Genomic DNA, 14,282 nt, shown 5'->3' with positions numbered 1-14,282 from the left:
TGTTCAAGCACTTTCGCTGCTGGCGCGTTGTCGTTGTCCGCTGTCCCTGCTCCCTTCTCCCTTGTCGTTGTCGTTGTTGTTGATGCTCCGCTGTTAATATAATAATGCCACACGCTCCGCTGACCCACATGGGCCGCATTGCAGCGAAATGCCCATCAAACTTGATTAGCGGCAACTGCTCCTGATGTCTCGTCTGTGTCCATCACTCTCCACTCTCTCTCTCTCCCTCTCTCTCTCTCTCTCGCTCTCTCTCTCTGAGAGCTTTCTCTATAAATACGCAGCCCATTTGGCCCTTTTAATTGCTATTTATAACTTAACATTAGCTCGCATGTTTTGCCGCCTTTAAATTTATTACAATTACTTAAATGAAAAATTAAACATAATAAGAAAGAATGAACAATACAAAAGTATTACAGCTGCTCGATTTGCTTGGGGATGATTTGTAATTGAAACATGTCTAACATATATAAATAAGTTGTACAAAAATATATTATTGTTACAAAAATTGATTAAAATTAATCCAAAATCCAAATAATCTTCTCATATATTCATTGAAAAAAAAATATTATTTTGCTTAAAATTTTTAAATATTTAGCTTTAAATCTAGAAATATGGAAATATTGCTTATTGTTGATATTATAACAAATCACAGTATCTATATTTAATTCTCCATTTATTAATCTGCACTATTATAGTTAAGCATTAATACATGAAAACGTTAGGATTGCTTATAGAAAGACTAAACAATTATTGATCAAATTTTACATTTGTGTGCAATATCTTACATAAAACTTTAAATAAGTCAGATCAAGAGCGACTAAATAATTTGCCGAAATTAAAACTAAAACTAAAACTAAAACTATTTTTTTAATGCAATATTTGACATAGATTTAAGGTAAATCATAAATCAGAAATATAACCACAGTACTTTACTGAAACTATTTTCTAAATATATACAAGAAAATATTTTCTATTTGCTTCATTAATATTTTTGAGACCTGAATCCCTTAAAAATGGGAAATCGGGCAATCAAACCTCAAATACAGTCGCAATCCCAGCAAATCAGATGCAGCACAGCAGGTCAAACAATACAACATACACAATTTACTCAAACTGTCAATAATGGATAAAATTAATTATAGTATTACAAGCTCTGTTGCTTGATTGAACAACTAAATAGGATTTGGGCCGATGTTTTTAAAACACGTTAAAAAATCAAAGCGATAAACAAAAGCCAATGTGAAATTCAACAACAAAGCATTACAAAGTGCTTTTAATGACAGCTGAAAAGGAGAGAGAGAGAGCAAAAACAATATAAAATAAAAAAAAATACTTGACAAATTTTTTTTACACGCACTTGTATACAAAATGTTGTTGTGGCTGTTTGCACAACAATGGCAGCAGCAACAACAACAATAACAACAAAATGGCAGCTAACAAGTCGAGCAGAGATAATAAAGCAGCAGCGACAACAATAACAAATAACAAACACAAACGATAGCGAACAAAAACCCAAAAAACAACAAAAATAGCTGCGTCATTGTCACGAGAGCGCCTAAAAATATGCAGCAGCAAATTTTATGCATGGCATAGTGTGAGGCAGCCGAGTCTCAAACCAAAACCAGATACTTCAAGAACTCAAATTAAAACAATCAACACGTTGAGGAATGGGGAGGGGGGAGCGCAAGCAGCAGAGCGGCGCACATAATTAAGTGAAATTTGTGAGTTGGTGGAACGAAATAATGAAAATTTCAATAGATGCAAATTAAGTTTTAAGAATTCAGAGAACTTGAAAAAAAAAGCAGAGAAATGGCAAGTTGAAGGAGAGCGCAGATCAGCTATAGCCAAGACACAAAGCAAGGAAAAATGAATAGAGGGAATAACCGCAGGTACAAGCTAAAAGAATCTGCGACAGTTAAGACGCAAACCAAAGTGCAAACAGATAAATGTGAACAGGAGTGATCTAGAGGAGATAGGCAATTTATCAAGTCAAAATTTAAAAATAATTGTATTACAAATTTGTGAATCAAAATGATATTTATTTGTAATACGAAAAAATTCTTAAATTGAGCAGCTCAAATATGCAGGTACATATATTTGGAAGTGAGAACAGATCAGCAGAGCAAGGACTCAAACCGAACTCCACCCTTTGACTATATGAACTATAGAAGATATTGAATATAAGTAAGTAAATAGACAAGAAAAGAAGAACAAAAACATATAAAAAATAACAGAATTAACATAAGATTTAAAATACATTGTTTAAATTGAGCAGGTTTAAAATGAAAAGTGAGAACGAGAACAGATCTGCAATAGCAAAGACTAAAACCAAACTAAGATAAGATACAGTGAAATGGGCAAGCGGACAAAATGAATGCGGGCAAAAAAAAAAAAAAAAAAAAAAAAGAGGCAAACGAATTACAAAAAAGTGATAATTAAAATATTTAGAAATCAATTAAATATGAATAGATAATTAACAAACAAATTTTTTTAAAAGATCAGTCAAAATAGGAAGAATTTGTTTACATAAAAAAAGTGGGATCACTAACAGTCGAGACTCAAACCCAAACTGCGAAAGCGAGCACAAACAACAGACAGCACGCACAACAGACGATCATAATTACATACATCAAAGTAAATTTAGATATACAACAAAATTAAAAAAAAAAACAATTTATTTTTTGTTATTATATTACAGAGTTTTTCTTTGCCTTGTTTTTTTTCCTATTGTCGCGCTTTTATTTTAATTAACCGCAACCGCAGCAGTTCAAAACTTTCCACAAGGAACAGCAACAATAACAACAATAGCATCAACAGCAGCAACAACAACAAACAAAATGCTTCATAAATGTTTGTGGCACGCAAATCGCATTTATTTTTGTTTTGTTTGCTTTTTTTCTATATAAATATATTTTAAATTCGTGTTTTGTCAAATTTATTGAAGCACACCTAAAACTTGCACTTTATTTTCTCTGTTTGCTTTCAATTTTATTTTATTGCTCAAATTTTTATTTTATTTTTTAATGGAACTAACACGAAACAACTTTTAAAGCCCGCACACGACACTTGTCCATTCAAATGCAAAAGTATTGCTGCCAGTGTGTGCGTGTGTGTGTGCTTCTGTGTGTGTGTATGTGTGCGTGTCTCTGGTTTCTGGTTTCGGTTTTTCAGTTCTGGTTCAATTTGAATGCCAAAGAGTAGCGCGCGCGCGATTCAAACGACGTGCGTTCGGACTGGAGTGCAAATCATAACTAAAAAAAATTTTCAACTTCTTGTGCAAGTTTGTGGTGCGCCATCCAGCGGTCAAAGCCGGAACTAAGCGTGCCTCTGCAATCCTCGCGCATGCCTGAGACACACACGCAAAGCCGACGACCCTCAAGTGAGACGAAGCAACAGACACGAGCGAAGGAGAGAGAGCAACAAAAACGAGCACTTGTACTCTCTCAGCTATGAATGTGTTTCATTGCCGGAGCGTTCCGCTTCAGCTTTAACAGAAAGCTTTGCGCTGTTAAAATAATGGGATTTTTCATTTGAATTGGGCGCCGTTTCATTTGAATTGTGTTTTCAGGATCGCAGACTGAATTTGGTATAGCAAGTGAAACAATCAAAATGAAATGAGAATAATTATTTGCGTTGCAGTCGGGCATTATCAACTGTAGAATACTCATTCACGGCCAGCTCAAATTTCACGATTTGCAAATTCCAAATCTTTATCTTCAAATAAGTCTGTTCATAAGGACAGCCAGACGGACGCCCAGGTGGACTTTGCACAAAACAAATATACTCATTTCCCTTTCATGAATGAGTATAAGTATTAAATCTGTCAATTCTACACATGCAGCTTGCCCTTCTTCATATTAATCATACGCACTGTGGCTTGCCGATAAAAAATATTAAGATAAAGTAATTTATTAGCCAATTCAGCTTTATTCAGCTTGATGAATTGAACAATAAAATGAAATTTGAATATGTTTGAATAGCTCTCTATTTATAATCTTAAACCAATTTAGCCTTCTGTCACTACCTGCTATAAGTTGCCAAGTCAAAAAGTTAAAAGAGAAACGAATCTCTCACCTTCTTCCAGCTACTTTCGAGTCAAACACATTAATCATAAACCAGCGTGGCACAGGTGCTCAGCTAGAAGGGCTAACGTAACAATTTCTATGTGAGACAATTGTGAATGTTTAACGAGCATTTGTTGATCCTTTGCGCACAATTAAAAGCTATTAAAGTAAAGGCGAAAATTTAATGAAATCATATGTAAATTCTTTGAAATCTGCTGGCGGGCGAAGCCACATGCAAATAAATATGATAAATCATCACAATATTTAATGAACCAACAAGCCAAAATGCCAACTCTTACACTCATATACTTACAACTACACATATCAATAGACGTACGTATGTATATCATGCATGATATACGACTTTATGTGGGCTCATTGGCAATGGAAGCCGAATAGATGCGCTGGCAAAAAGTAAGTGAAGTGCGAATTTATTGAGTTTCACAAGGGAAAATCTGTAATTAAAATTTATTTTAATTTCTGTAATAATAATTTAATTTTTTTCAGTTTTTTAATGTAGCGTGGCATTATAAAGATTCTTAATCAAGGCGACAAGCCAAGTCGAAATAGCGCTGTCTATCTGTCTGTCTGTGGAAGCGTCGATTGAGAGAGATAGAGTTAATTTTCTTTTTAGTTTTTGTTAAAAAATATATAATTATTACTATTATCAAAATTGATCTAAAATTATATCTCTATTCTATGGAATTTTGGTTTTATATATAATATTTAGTTTCAAATTAAGCACTCTTAATTGGTTTACCCCAATTAAATAAACGCAATTTTAAAGGGTTCAAATTGGAAAATTTATATAGCAAATTTAAGCAGCACTTAAGGCGCTCGCAAAGGTGTTGTCGGATGTCAAAGGATACACACACACACACACACACACACACTAACACTCGAGCTACTTTAGCCATACATATGCAAATTCGGCATGAAAATGAAAAGAAACTTCTGACCATTGCAGTTTGGGAAACCAAGCAAACTCCAAGCAGCAGCAGCATGAAAATATCTTGGGTCAATGGCATTCAAGTTTATTTTTACTGCCGGCTGCTTTGAGTGCAGCTCTGTTTAGCTGTGCAGCTGCATGGCACAGTCCAAAGCCAATGAATGCGGCAGAGAATCGAACAGAGAAGTCTAAGTGCTTAGGTAATGCGACAACAGAATGCAAAGCGGAACAGCGGAAACTGAGAAGGAGAAGAAAATAAATGGGAAAAGCAAATTATAGAGAAAGTCATGAAAAAAAAAACATAATACATTTGATATGAGGAAAAATTATCATACAAATAAGTTTATATAAGAAAAACATCAGCTTAAAACTTAAATAAAAATAAAATAATTTAATAAATGCAATAAAAAATAAATAAATTGACGGAGCTTAAACTTTGATTATAGTTGATTTTAAATTAAATTAATAAATATATATAAACAAAAAATTCAAATTCAAATTCAAATAAATATATAAATTGATAGACCTAAGATTTTGATTAAATATGTAAATTAAGTTCAAAAATAATAAAATAAAAATGTAAATTAAAATTTAATAAAATTATTAAATTGAATGAGCTTAGACTTTGATTGAAATATACTTTAAATTAAGACAAAGTAAATATATGAGTACAAAATTAAATGAATGCAATAAAAGAAATACATTGACAGAGCTTAGACGTTGATTATAGTTGACATTAAATTAAGTTAGAAAATATATATTTACAATAAAATAATAAGTAAGAAGGCTCCAGTCGAGACTGCTCGACTAGGAGATACCCTGAACCCTCCAAGCTGATAATCTAATCATTCTGCTTTTTGTATATTGTGAGATCGACGCACTCATACAGACGGACGGACGGACGGACAGGGCTATATCGACTCAGCTCGTCGCCCTGATCAAGAATATATATACTTTATGGGGTCTGCCACGCCTCCTTCTGCCCGTTACATACTTTTTCACAAAACCATTATACCCTGATTTCCTATTTTATATATATTTTATAATTTATTTATAAATAAGTATAAATATTATACTCATTTTATAATATATATATATAAATAAGTATATATAATAATAAAATATGTATAAGTATAATAGAAAAAGGCTTAGGTCTTCAGAGAAATTGTGGAATATTCAGTCTAAGCTCTGTGCCAAGAGCCTCCATTTAATAATTAGGACAATCATATCTGTGTTGTATTTTGTCTCGTTCTTATCAATTTCAAGGCAATTCCTCGGAATGGTTGACAGTAGTGGGACTTTGTTTAGCCAATATAAGGCTTCAGCGGCTAAGAATTTAATCGAAGGATACAAGAATTAAAGGCAGAATTCATAAATGAATTATGAATTAATCTGAATTTTCTAGCGAATCCCCATGAAAGTTGCCTTAAAGTTTCTGGCAGAGTAGAGATTAGCGAATAATGTACTAAAATTGAATTTGCAATGCGAATGAGAATGAGAATGAGAATGCGAGTTGCTGGCGAATATTAAGTGCAATGCCCATAAGAGCCATAAGACACATAAAGCAACTTTGACTGCCATAATTTTGCAGCTGTCATAAAAATACTGCACGGCCTGTTGGTGCTGAGGGGGGCGGGGCGGTGCGGTGCTGGACTGGGCTTTGAGGAAAGGCTCTCCAAATGGCACATAAATTAATAGAAGCTGTTGCTGCTGCAAACAAAAAAAAAAAAAAAAAAAGCAGCAAAAGCAGAACAAAGTTTGCAGCATACTTAAATAAAAATAAAATATTTCGCAATGAAAAGAAACTTCTGCACCTCTTGGCTGCCTCCGGACGCGTCTTGCATGATTTTTTATTGATTTATAGCGTTAATATTTTTGCTTTAATGCGTCAAATAAATTAAATTGTCTTACGCACCTTTACAGAGCGCACGGCTCTCGGGCGAAGGGCCAAAAACTTTGACGACCTCTGCTGAAGAGGAAGGGGGCTGGTGGAGCGGGGGGCGAAGTAGAGCAGCGGGGCGGCCGACAGGTAGCAGGCAGTTGAAGAGGGCAGCAACAAATGCATAACTTCGATTTCAAAAGCAAATAAATATTCATAAAAAAATATTTTTGCACTCTCGAAAGCACTTTGCGGCTCAGTCGGTAGCGAAGGCGCGGCGCCAGGACACAGAATTATAAATATTCATTTATGCTAAGCGCCGACGCGTGAGTATTTGCAGGTGTCTGCGTGGGTGTTGCCACCATCTTAAGGCAACTTGTTGTTGTGTTGTTTTGTTGTAGCCCACTTTTCGCGGCTTCTTCGGATTTCTTGCCATTGCCGTTGCCTCTGTTGCTGCGTGTTGCGCGCTTTACTGCCAATACGGGGCGTATGATTGATTTAATTACCGTGCAATGTAAGTTGTCTAACAACAGAGGACACCCGCCACACGCCACTGCCCCATTTGAGGGCGGATTTCTGTGCTTTCTTGCCGCAGAGACTGTTGCGAGGCCCCTGACCTTTGCTCTGGCCTTGTAAATTGTCTGCACAGGTTATTGAAAAAATAATGAGATAACATGATGAGATGAGCTGAATAACAACGGTTCACAGGCAACGACAACTGTATACAATTTTCTATATATCCATGCTAATCTTTTATTGCGATTAAATTTAAGATATAATTTTTTTCGGATTTTCTTTTTTGTAGTATTAAATAATTATTGCTTACATTTCGCTATCAGCGACGATAATTCAACGTTTAGCTTAGCTGAGAAGAGCATAGCTTTCCTTTTCTTTACAATGTCGTTTAAATGTCTCGTGATTGGCTGCTGCTGTTGCAGTAGTATTAGTGAGGGACAGAGAGCTTGTAAAGAGTTGTTGTAACACTATGATCCGCATGAGTTTGCGTTGTAACTATTCTCCCTCAGAGTGCGAGAAAGAGACAAAGCTAGCTGTTGCTGAACGTAGTGCCGACTGCTGCTGGGTGCGAGTGAGATGGCTATTTAAGCACTTCGGCAAGAGCCGCGAGGATCTAATTGGACGAAGTCAAATCGTATGGAAATGAACAGTTTGCAGAAGCACATGTTATATGCATAGCCCGCAGACATTGATGTCATATTAGCCTTTTTCGGCTAAATATGTCTTTTTTCAATTCTAGGTTTTGGGGTTTTCTGGTTTTCTGTTTTTCTGTTTTGTTCATTTTTGTAACTTTTTCTTAATATATATATATATATTTTTTTTAATGTTGTATATTTATGTATACAAAAAACTTGAAAAATCACGATTTGTCCTTTTTAGTAGTTTTTCCAGCTAGATCTAGCTTTACGTACCCATTTTCTGCTCTCGATGTCCTCACTTACATTTTGAGAAAAAACTCAGAGAGCAAAAAATTGCTTGTTATTAAACGAGCTCGTTTTAGCAATTTAATTATATACTAGGTTCTCTGACCAGTAAGCAAAGACTGTCTAGTATAGAGCAGACATTTTATAATGAATATTTGCTTTAATAATAGAAAAGTGCCACCCACACAACATTATTACATATGTTTACTTCATCACAAGAATTTATTTATTTATTATTATTTTTTTTTTTATTTCGGGCAAGACAACGAAATGACAAATGTGTTTTACTGAAATATTTCAAATTATTTTTGGTCTTATTCCAAATTTTTATTTTTCAAGCATGATTTTATACTGCCTTCATATGGCTTCAAATCAGTTTGTTGCTCATCGTGCTGGCTGTTTTTTATGCTAAATTTATCGAGTGTGTGGCTGCTGCCTTTGTTATTTGGTTTTATTTATATATTTCTTTTTTGGCAAATTCTTTATCTCATTTACTTGGTTAATTATAGCTCAGAGTTGGGACGACATAAAAGCGGAGCTCGTAAATCTTATCAGACGAGCGAACGGTTACATTTTATGGTGTTGCTGGTGCTGCAGTTGCTGTTGCTATTGTTGTTGTTGTTGTTGAGGCTTAGCTAAGCGCTAACGCCCGCATACACATAATTTCCGTTTTCCTTTGTAGCGCCCACAGCAGCGGCAAACAAACAAGCGGCAGTCGTACTTCATGTAATCAACATTTTAATTGCGGAAACGGAACTCGCACACACTCGCACACACACACACACACGCATGTGCTAGCCACAGAGGCAGAGTGGGAGAATAAATTTAGCGTGCATATCTGTTACACATTACGCATACGCAATGTGTGGCTGGTGCTTGCTTTGCGTTCTTTGTCGCTAGCAATGCAGGTGTGCTGTATCTATAGATACCCACTGTGCACTCTCTGCATTAGTGAGGGAGGGGGAGAGGGGGTTGAGTTGGGGCAACAGCAGCACGTCGGGAATTCATTACATCAAATATAAAGAAAGTTTTAGGCAATTTGACAGAATCCGCTCAGCCCAACCTGAAAGCAGAGCGACAAAAAAATATATATGTATATCTGAAAAGCTGTAAAAAAAGAGAGATGCGAGAAAGAGGGATGAGAGAGAGAGAGCGAGTAGGGAATATAGATATATTCCCTTAGCGCTGCAGCTGTAACGAGCTGCCTGCATGCAGGTAGCCCGAAATCTACTTAGCAAATGGGGGCAACGTGAACGTAAACGAATTTTGTGAATATGCAGCAACAGCAGCAGGTGAAACTTCGGAGCCAAAGCCACAGGCACACACACACACACACACATGTATGTATAAATATATATGGATAGATGGATAGATTTGTGTGTATAGGTAAGCTGGGCTGCCGAAACACTTGAGCGACAATGGCAGCAGCAGCAGCAGCACCAGCCAAAGAACCGTTCGAGGGCTGTTGTTGTTGTTGTTGTTGTTGTTGCTACTGCTGCTGGCTTCGTTCTTATTCCCTCTATTTTTTTACAGCTGCCGCAGCAGAAATGATAAATTCTCTTTAGTATGCGGCATACATGAGTGATGATATTAACCAACAACAGGCCAGCCAGAAACGTGCCAGCAGCGGCATGGGGCGGGAGATGAAGGCCAAACGGGCCACCTCAGCAGGTGCCAGGCAAGTCAAGTCAGTCAGCCAGCTACAAAAAAAAAAAAAAAAAAAAAAAAAAAAACAGAGAAATGAAGCAACAAAACAGGACAGCAAAAGTTTGCGACTAGAAAATATCCTAGAACGAAAAGAGCTGACGAAATTTTATTTAAGTGTTTATTTTTTTATTTTAGTTAGACAAAAATTAACAAAAATTAAAGAATAATGGCAAAACTAGAGTCAGATATATAGAAAAATTGTACAAAATAAGGGAATTAACTGTTGTGGCTTGAGAGAAGAACTCGGATGGAATGGAATAATGACGATACAGACGATATCCCTATATCATGATGATTGTTAATATAAAATATTTTAATATATAAATTTATTACTTAAAAATTATTTATAATAAATTAAATAATATTTTGTTATAATAATTTAATTTAATAATATTTACTTAATATATTAGTTTAAATGTGAAAAATAAATATTCAAAATTAATTCAAAAATATACATGAATAATTAAATAATATTTATTTTACACACTAGTGAATTTAAATATGAAAAATAAATATAAAAATATTAAATATACTAATCTAAATTTAAAAAAAAAATTTAATATCTCAATATTTATATATCGCTGTATACTTAAATAAAAATAAAAAAAGAAATAGTTTTTGCTAATTTCTGAATATATTAATTATAGAATATTTATACATATATAGAAATATATATATTTTGATTTGTTACATATAGCTATTAGATAATTGATGGGCTTACGCTGTGACTATAAACGTTTTTAAATGCAGAGCTGCAGAGATAAAAGAGAAGAGCGCTGAATGAAGAAGAGAAACAAATGAATAAAATCACGATAATTGCCAAGGTGTGAGGTGGGATATAATGATTTTCGTGGATGTTAAATCTGACATGAATCCGGTGTTGTGCAAATGCCAAATTTTACTTGATGTGAAAATAAGTAGGATTTCCATTAGAATATAATTAGGCTATAGTAATCTTTGATTCTCCACTTAACAATTTAAGCTAACATAGTTACCTCATACGAATCTAAAGCATATATATGTATATCTATTCCGCTTCCTTGGGCTCGATCACGTTCATCCGCTTGGAATGTCTGCAGGGTGTATGAAAATGGAGCTTAGCCGGAAATGCTTGTGGCTCTGTTAGAACGAGGGATTTTTTCGTTGCGGTAATTGTCAGTTTATGTGTGAGTGTGTGTGTGTGTGTGCATGTGTATGTAGTGCCTGAAAAAGTTGTTACTGGGCTGACTAGCTGCGTATCGTTGCTCCGTTAGGCTAAACTGAAAACTTGCTGTTGACGGCATTTCGATAATCTAATATGGCGCGCACAGTCGTCGCAAAAAAAAAAATAAAATAAAAATAAAAATAAAAACTTAGCCACTTTTGTTCGATTTGGAATGTTTGCTTCAGGTATTGTGCCTTATTACACTTTTTGATGCCCTGTCGAAAAGTTCATTTGATTTGTTTATTTTTATGATTTAGTTGTTTGTTGATTTTATTTTTTGTCGCTTTGTTGGTTGTTCTTAAAAACATGTCTAGGCAGTTGAGTTGGAAAGAATTTTCACCGATTACACTGCTGGCTGACGAAACTTCCAAAGAAATTACCGAAGAGCCAACACAGCAGTCACTTGTACAACCCAAACTGAATTTCTTGCAACAGTTTGTCGATCAGCCGGACGAAGATAATGTGGATACATCCAGCAAGGATTATCTGGATAATTTGGATTCATTCAACGATGGCCGACTCTCAGAGGATGCTTCAACTGACTTCGAAACTGGGGATGACTCCACCGACACCAGCGACGGCGCATCCTCCGCCGATACCGAGGTCCTCCAGAAAACCAGGAAATCAATCTCGAAATTGGCCTACCAGAAGAGGAAAAGTGTTAAGTCAATTGTGTCGAAAAAAGCTACCAAAAAGAACATTAAGACAAAAGCTCTGCTAAAAATTGCCAAAAAATCTCCAAAGCCAAAGAAAAAGTTGTCACAATTCGCAGATAGATCAACTGTGAATAATGATGACGTGCACAGTTCTTCGAGGATTAGCCGAGTCAGCGGACGATCTATTTCAGTGGACGGCCCATATCGTTCGCATTCGGTGGGCAACCAACTCCCAGATCACAGCTCATCGCTACATCTCTTTAAGGTGATCAAGCACTCCGAGCCGGTAAGAAGTTCACGCAAGAAGAAGAAGATTGTTACCCATTCGGATGACGGCTCCTCCTCAAACTCGACTTTGTCTATTCCGTCGATGCTACGGGGTGACGAAATCTACGTGCGGAACGAGCTGATGGCGAATCTGGTGCCCATACCCGACATCAATGAGCTATCCGGAGCCAGTAGCTTCCATTCGATAGCTGCGCAAAAGAAGCTGGATAAGCCCACTGGCAAAACTAAACCGCCGAGAGCGTATGACATATCCACTTCCGATGAGTACGATGCACAGAGCGTCTATGCTGAAAGCGTAGGCCGTGCGACAGTGAGCTCGAAGACAACGGGACTATACACCGGCTTTTCATCACTGAACAGTTTGAGTAGTAGCGATGAAGTCAATGTGATTGAGCCGCGGCCAAAATCGGTTATGATCGCTGATATGTCGAGGAGACTAACATACTCAACAAGTCAAAATAGCATGCACTGCATAATAGACCCCGATCCCAGCACACAGCAAACTGAAATCCTCGAATCGTTCCTACAAGAGCTGATCAGTCGAGCTGTCACAACGGTCGAGGACAAAGTTTATCAGCTCCAACACTCCCTGGACAAGGAGAAACTGATGAAGCAGCTCATTGCCTGCATAACCCAATTCCGAGGTGTGGCCTGCAAAAGGCGTGCTTTGGAAGCAAGCTTGAAGGATCACTTCCTGCGCAGGAAGGAAATGACTTATATTACAGTTGAGAATAAATTCGATAAGCTCAACTACAAGCGCTGGCGAAAGTCCCTCTTCCAGCTTGATCGACTGCTTGAGATCCAGAACAAGACGCTGGACCAGGCCCACAATCAGTCGAACAAGTTGAACGAGGAGCTTGAGGCGACCCGCATGGACTCCGCCCTCAAGGTAGTGCACTTGGAGCACGTTATTCGAAACACTCTGCTAACCAAAGACAGTTCTACCCATTTGTCCATCTATGTGGACGACACTTTGCGTCGGATGGCCGCCTTTAGAGAGGAATTGTCCGAAATGCGATTGGAGCTGCTCAACACTCAGCATCGATCTGCTGATATTCAAAATGTAAGACTCAACTCTGGGCTGTGGGCTGTGGGCTGTGGCCTGCGCTCGTACTCTATTATAACTCTCTCATTACTTAGAAATCCGATAAGCTCGAGAATCTTGGCGGTGGACTCAAAATGCAGGATTATCTAAACCAGCAGACAGAGACCCTTGCGCTGAGCACTAAAATCGAAGGTATAGGACTTAGAAACCAACAATATTACGATTATATCAACTCAATCTTATCAATTGATGTCACTCATCTTAGATCGCAATAAGGAACTGCATCGCCTTCATCAGAAAATCAAGTTTAATATGCATGCGCTGGCCCATCACAAGTGCAAGGCATTCATGGAGCGCTGGAACTACCTCCGCCTGAAAGACCAGATGAGGAAAAGCGAACAGAAAAGAGCCCAGTGTCAGAAGCTCATCTACCTGGGCAAGCTGACGCATAGTAGAATTCAACGGGATCTGCACAAGCTGAAAACTTCTGGCCCACTGCTATTCCATCCACCTCTAATGGCAGACTACGACGACACCTTAGTGTTTCTGGAGAAGAAGCGGTCATCAATTGCGAAGCTTCGCGAGGACTTGGCGCGGCTGACTGAACGCATTGGCGTAGCGGAGCTAAGGCTGGCAGAGGACAAAGAGGATTTACGAATATCAAGGTCATTAACAAAGACAGGCACAGCAAAGAAAGCCGCATTTGTTGTAACTGGACAATGTGTTTTATAAATACATTTAAGAAAGATTCCTAATTGTTTAACAGAAGTCGGTTGGCGTTTCCGATACTCTGTATTCCTTGACAAAGGATGGAGGATATACAGCTGTGTCGATTTCGCGCCACCAGTCTGTCCGTTTCTGTCCGTCCGTCCCTTCCGTCTCTCTCCGTCCGTCTTTCCATCTGTTCGTCCTGCCCACAATTTTGTTGTCTGTCCCTCCATCTGTCCGTTCGCTGGTCAATGTGTCCGTCCGACCGTCCGTTCCTCTATCCGTCCATCTCTCCATCTGCGCATTTCTCTATCCGACCGTCCGTCCCTACATCTATCTTGCC

The 14,282-nt window shown here is 37.4% G+C and overlaps 2 protein-coding genes across 2 annotated transcripts in view; one reads left to right on the top strand and one right to left on the bottom strand.

Moving 5' to 3' along the window:
* LOC6576004 overlaps positions 1-3,221 on the bottom strand; it is a 49,434-nt gene extending 46,213 nt beyond the window's left edge. The window contains exon 1 of the mRNA XM_032729103.2: positions 3,035-3,221. The gene's annotated coding sequence lies outside the window, so the exon portion shown is untranslated. The remainder of the gene's footprint in view (positions 1-3,034) is intronic.
* An 8,215-nt stretch (positions 3,222-11,436) lies between these two features.
* Positions 11,437-13,986, top strand: LOC6576003. The gene is made up of 3 exons (XM_002001971.4): positions 11,437-13,249; positions 13,327-13,423; positions 13,497-13,986. Exons 1-3 carry the CDS (start codon positions 11,549-11,551, stop codon positions 13,961-13,963), a joined length of 2,265 nt encoding a protein of 754 aa, XP_002002007.1. The 5' UTR covers positions 11,437-11,548; the 3' UTR covers positions 13,964-13,986.
* The last annotated feature ends 296 nt before the right edge of the window (positions 13,987-14,282 follow it).

The sequence above is a fragment of the Drosophila mojavensis genome, unplaced genomic scaffold (genome assembly GCF_018153725.1).
Source record: "Drosophila mojavensis isolate 15081-1352.22 unplaced genomic scaffold, ASM1815372v1 contig_36, whole genome shotgun sequence".
NCBI classification, from domain to species: Eukaryota; Metazoa; Arthropoda; class Insecta; order Diptera; family Drosophilidae; genus Drosophila; species Drosophila mojavensis.
This window is presented reverse-complemented; position numbering and strand designations above follow the sequence as displayed.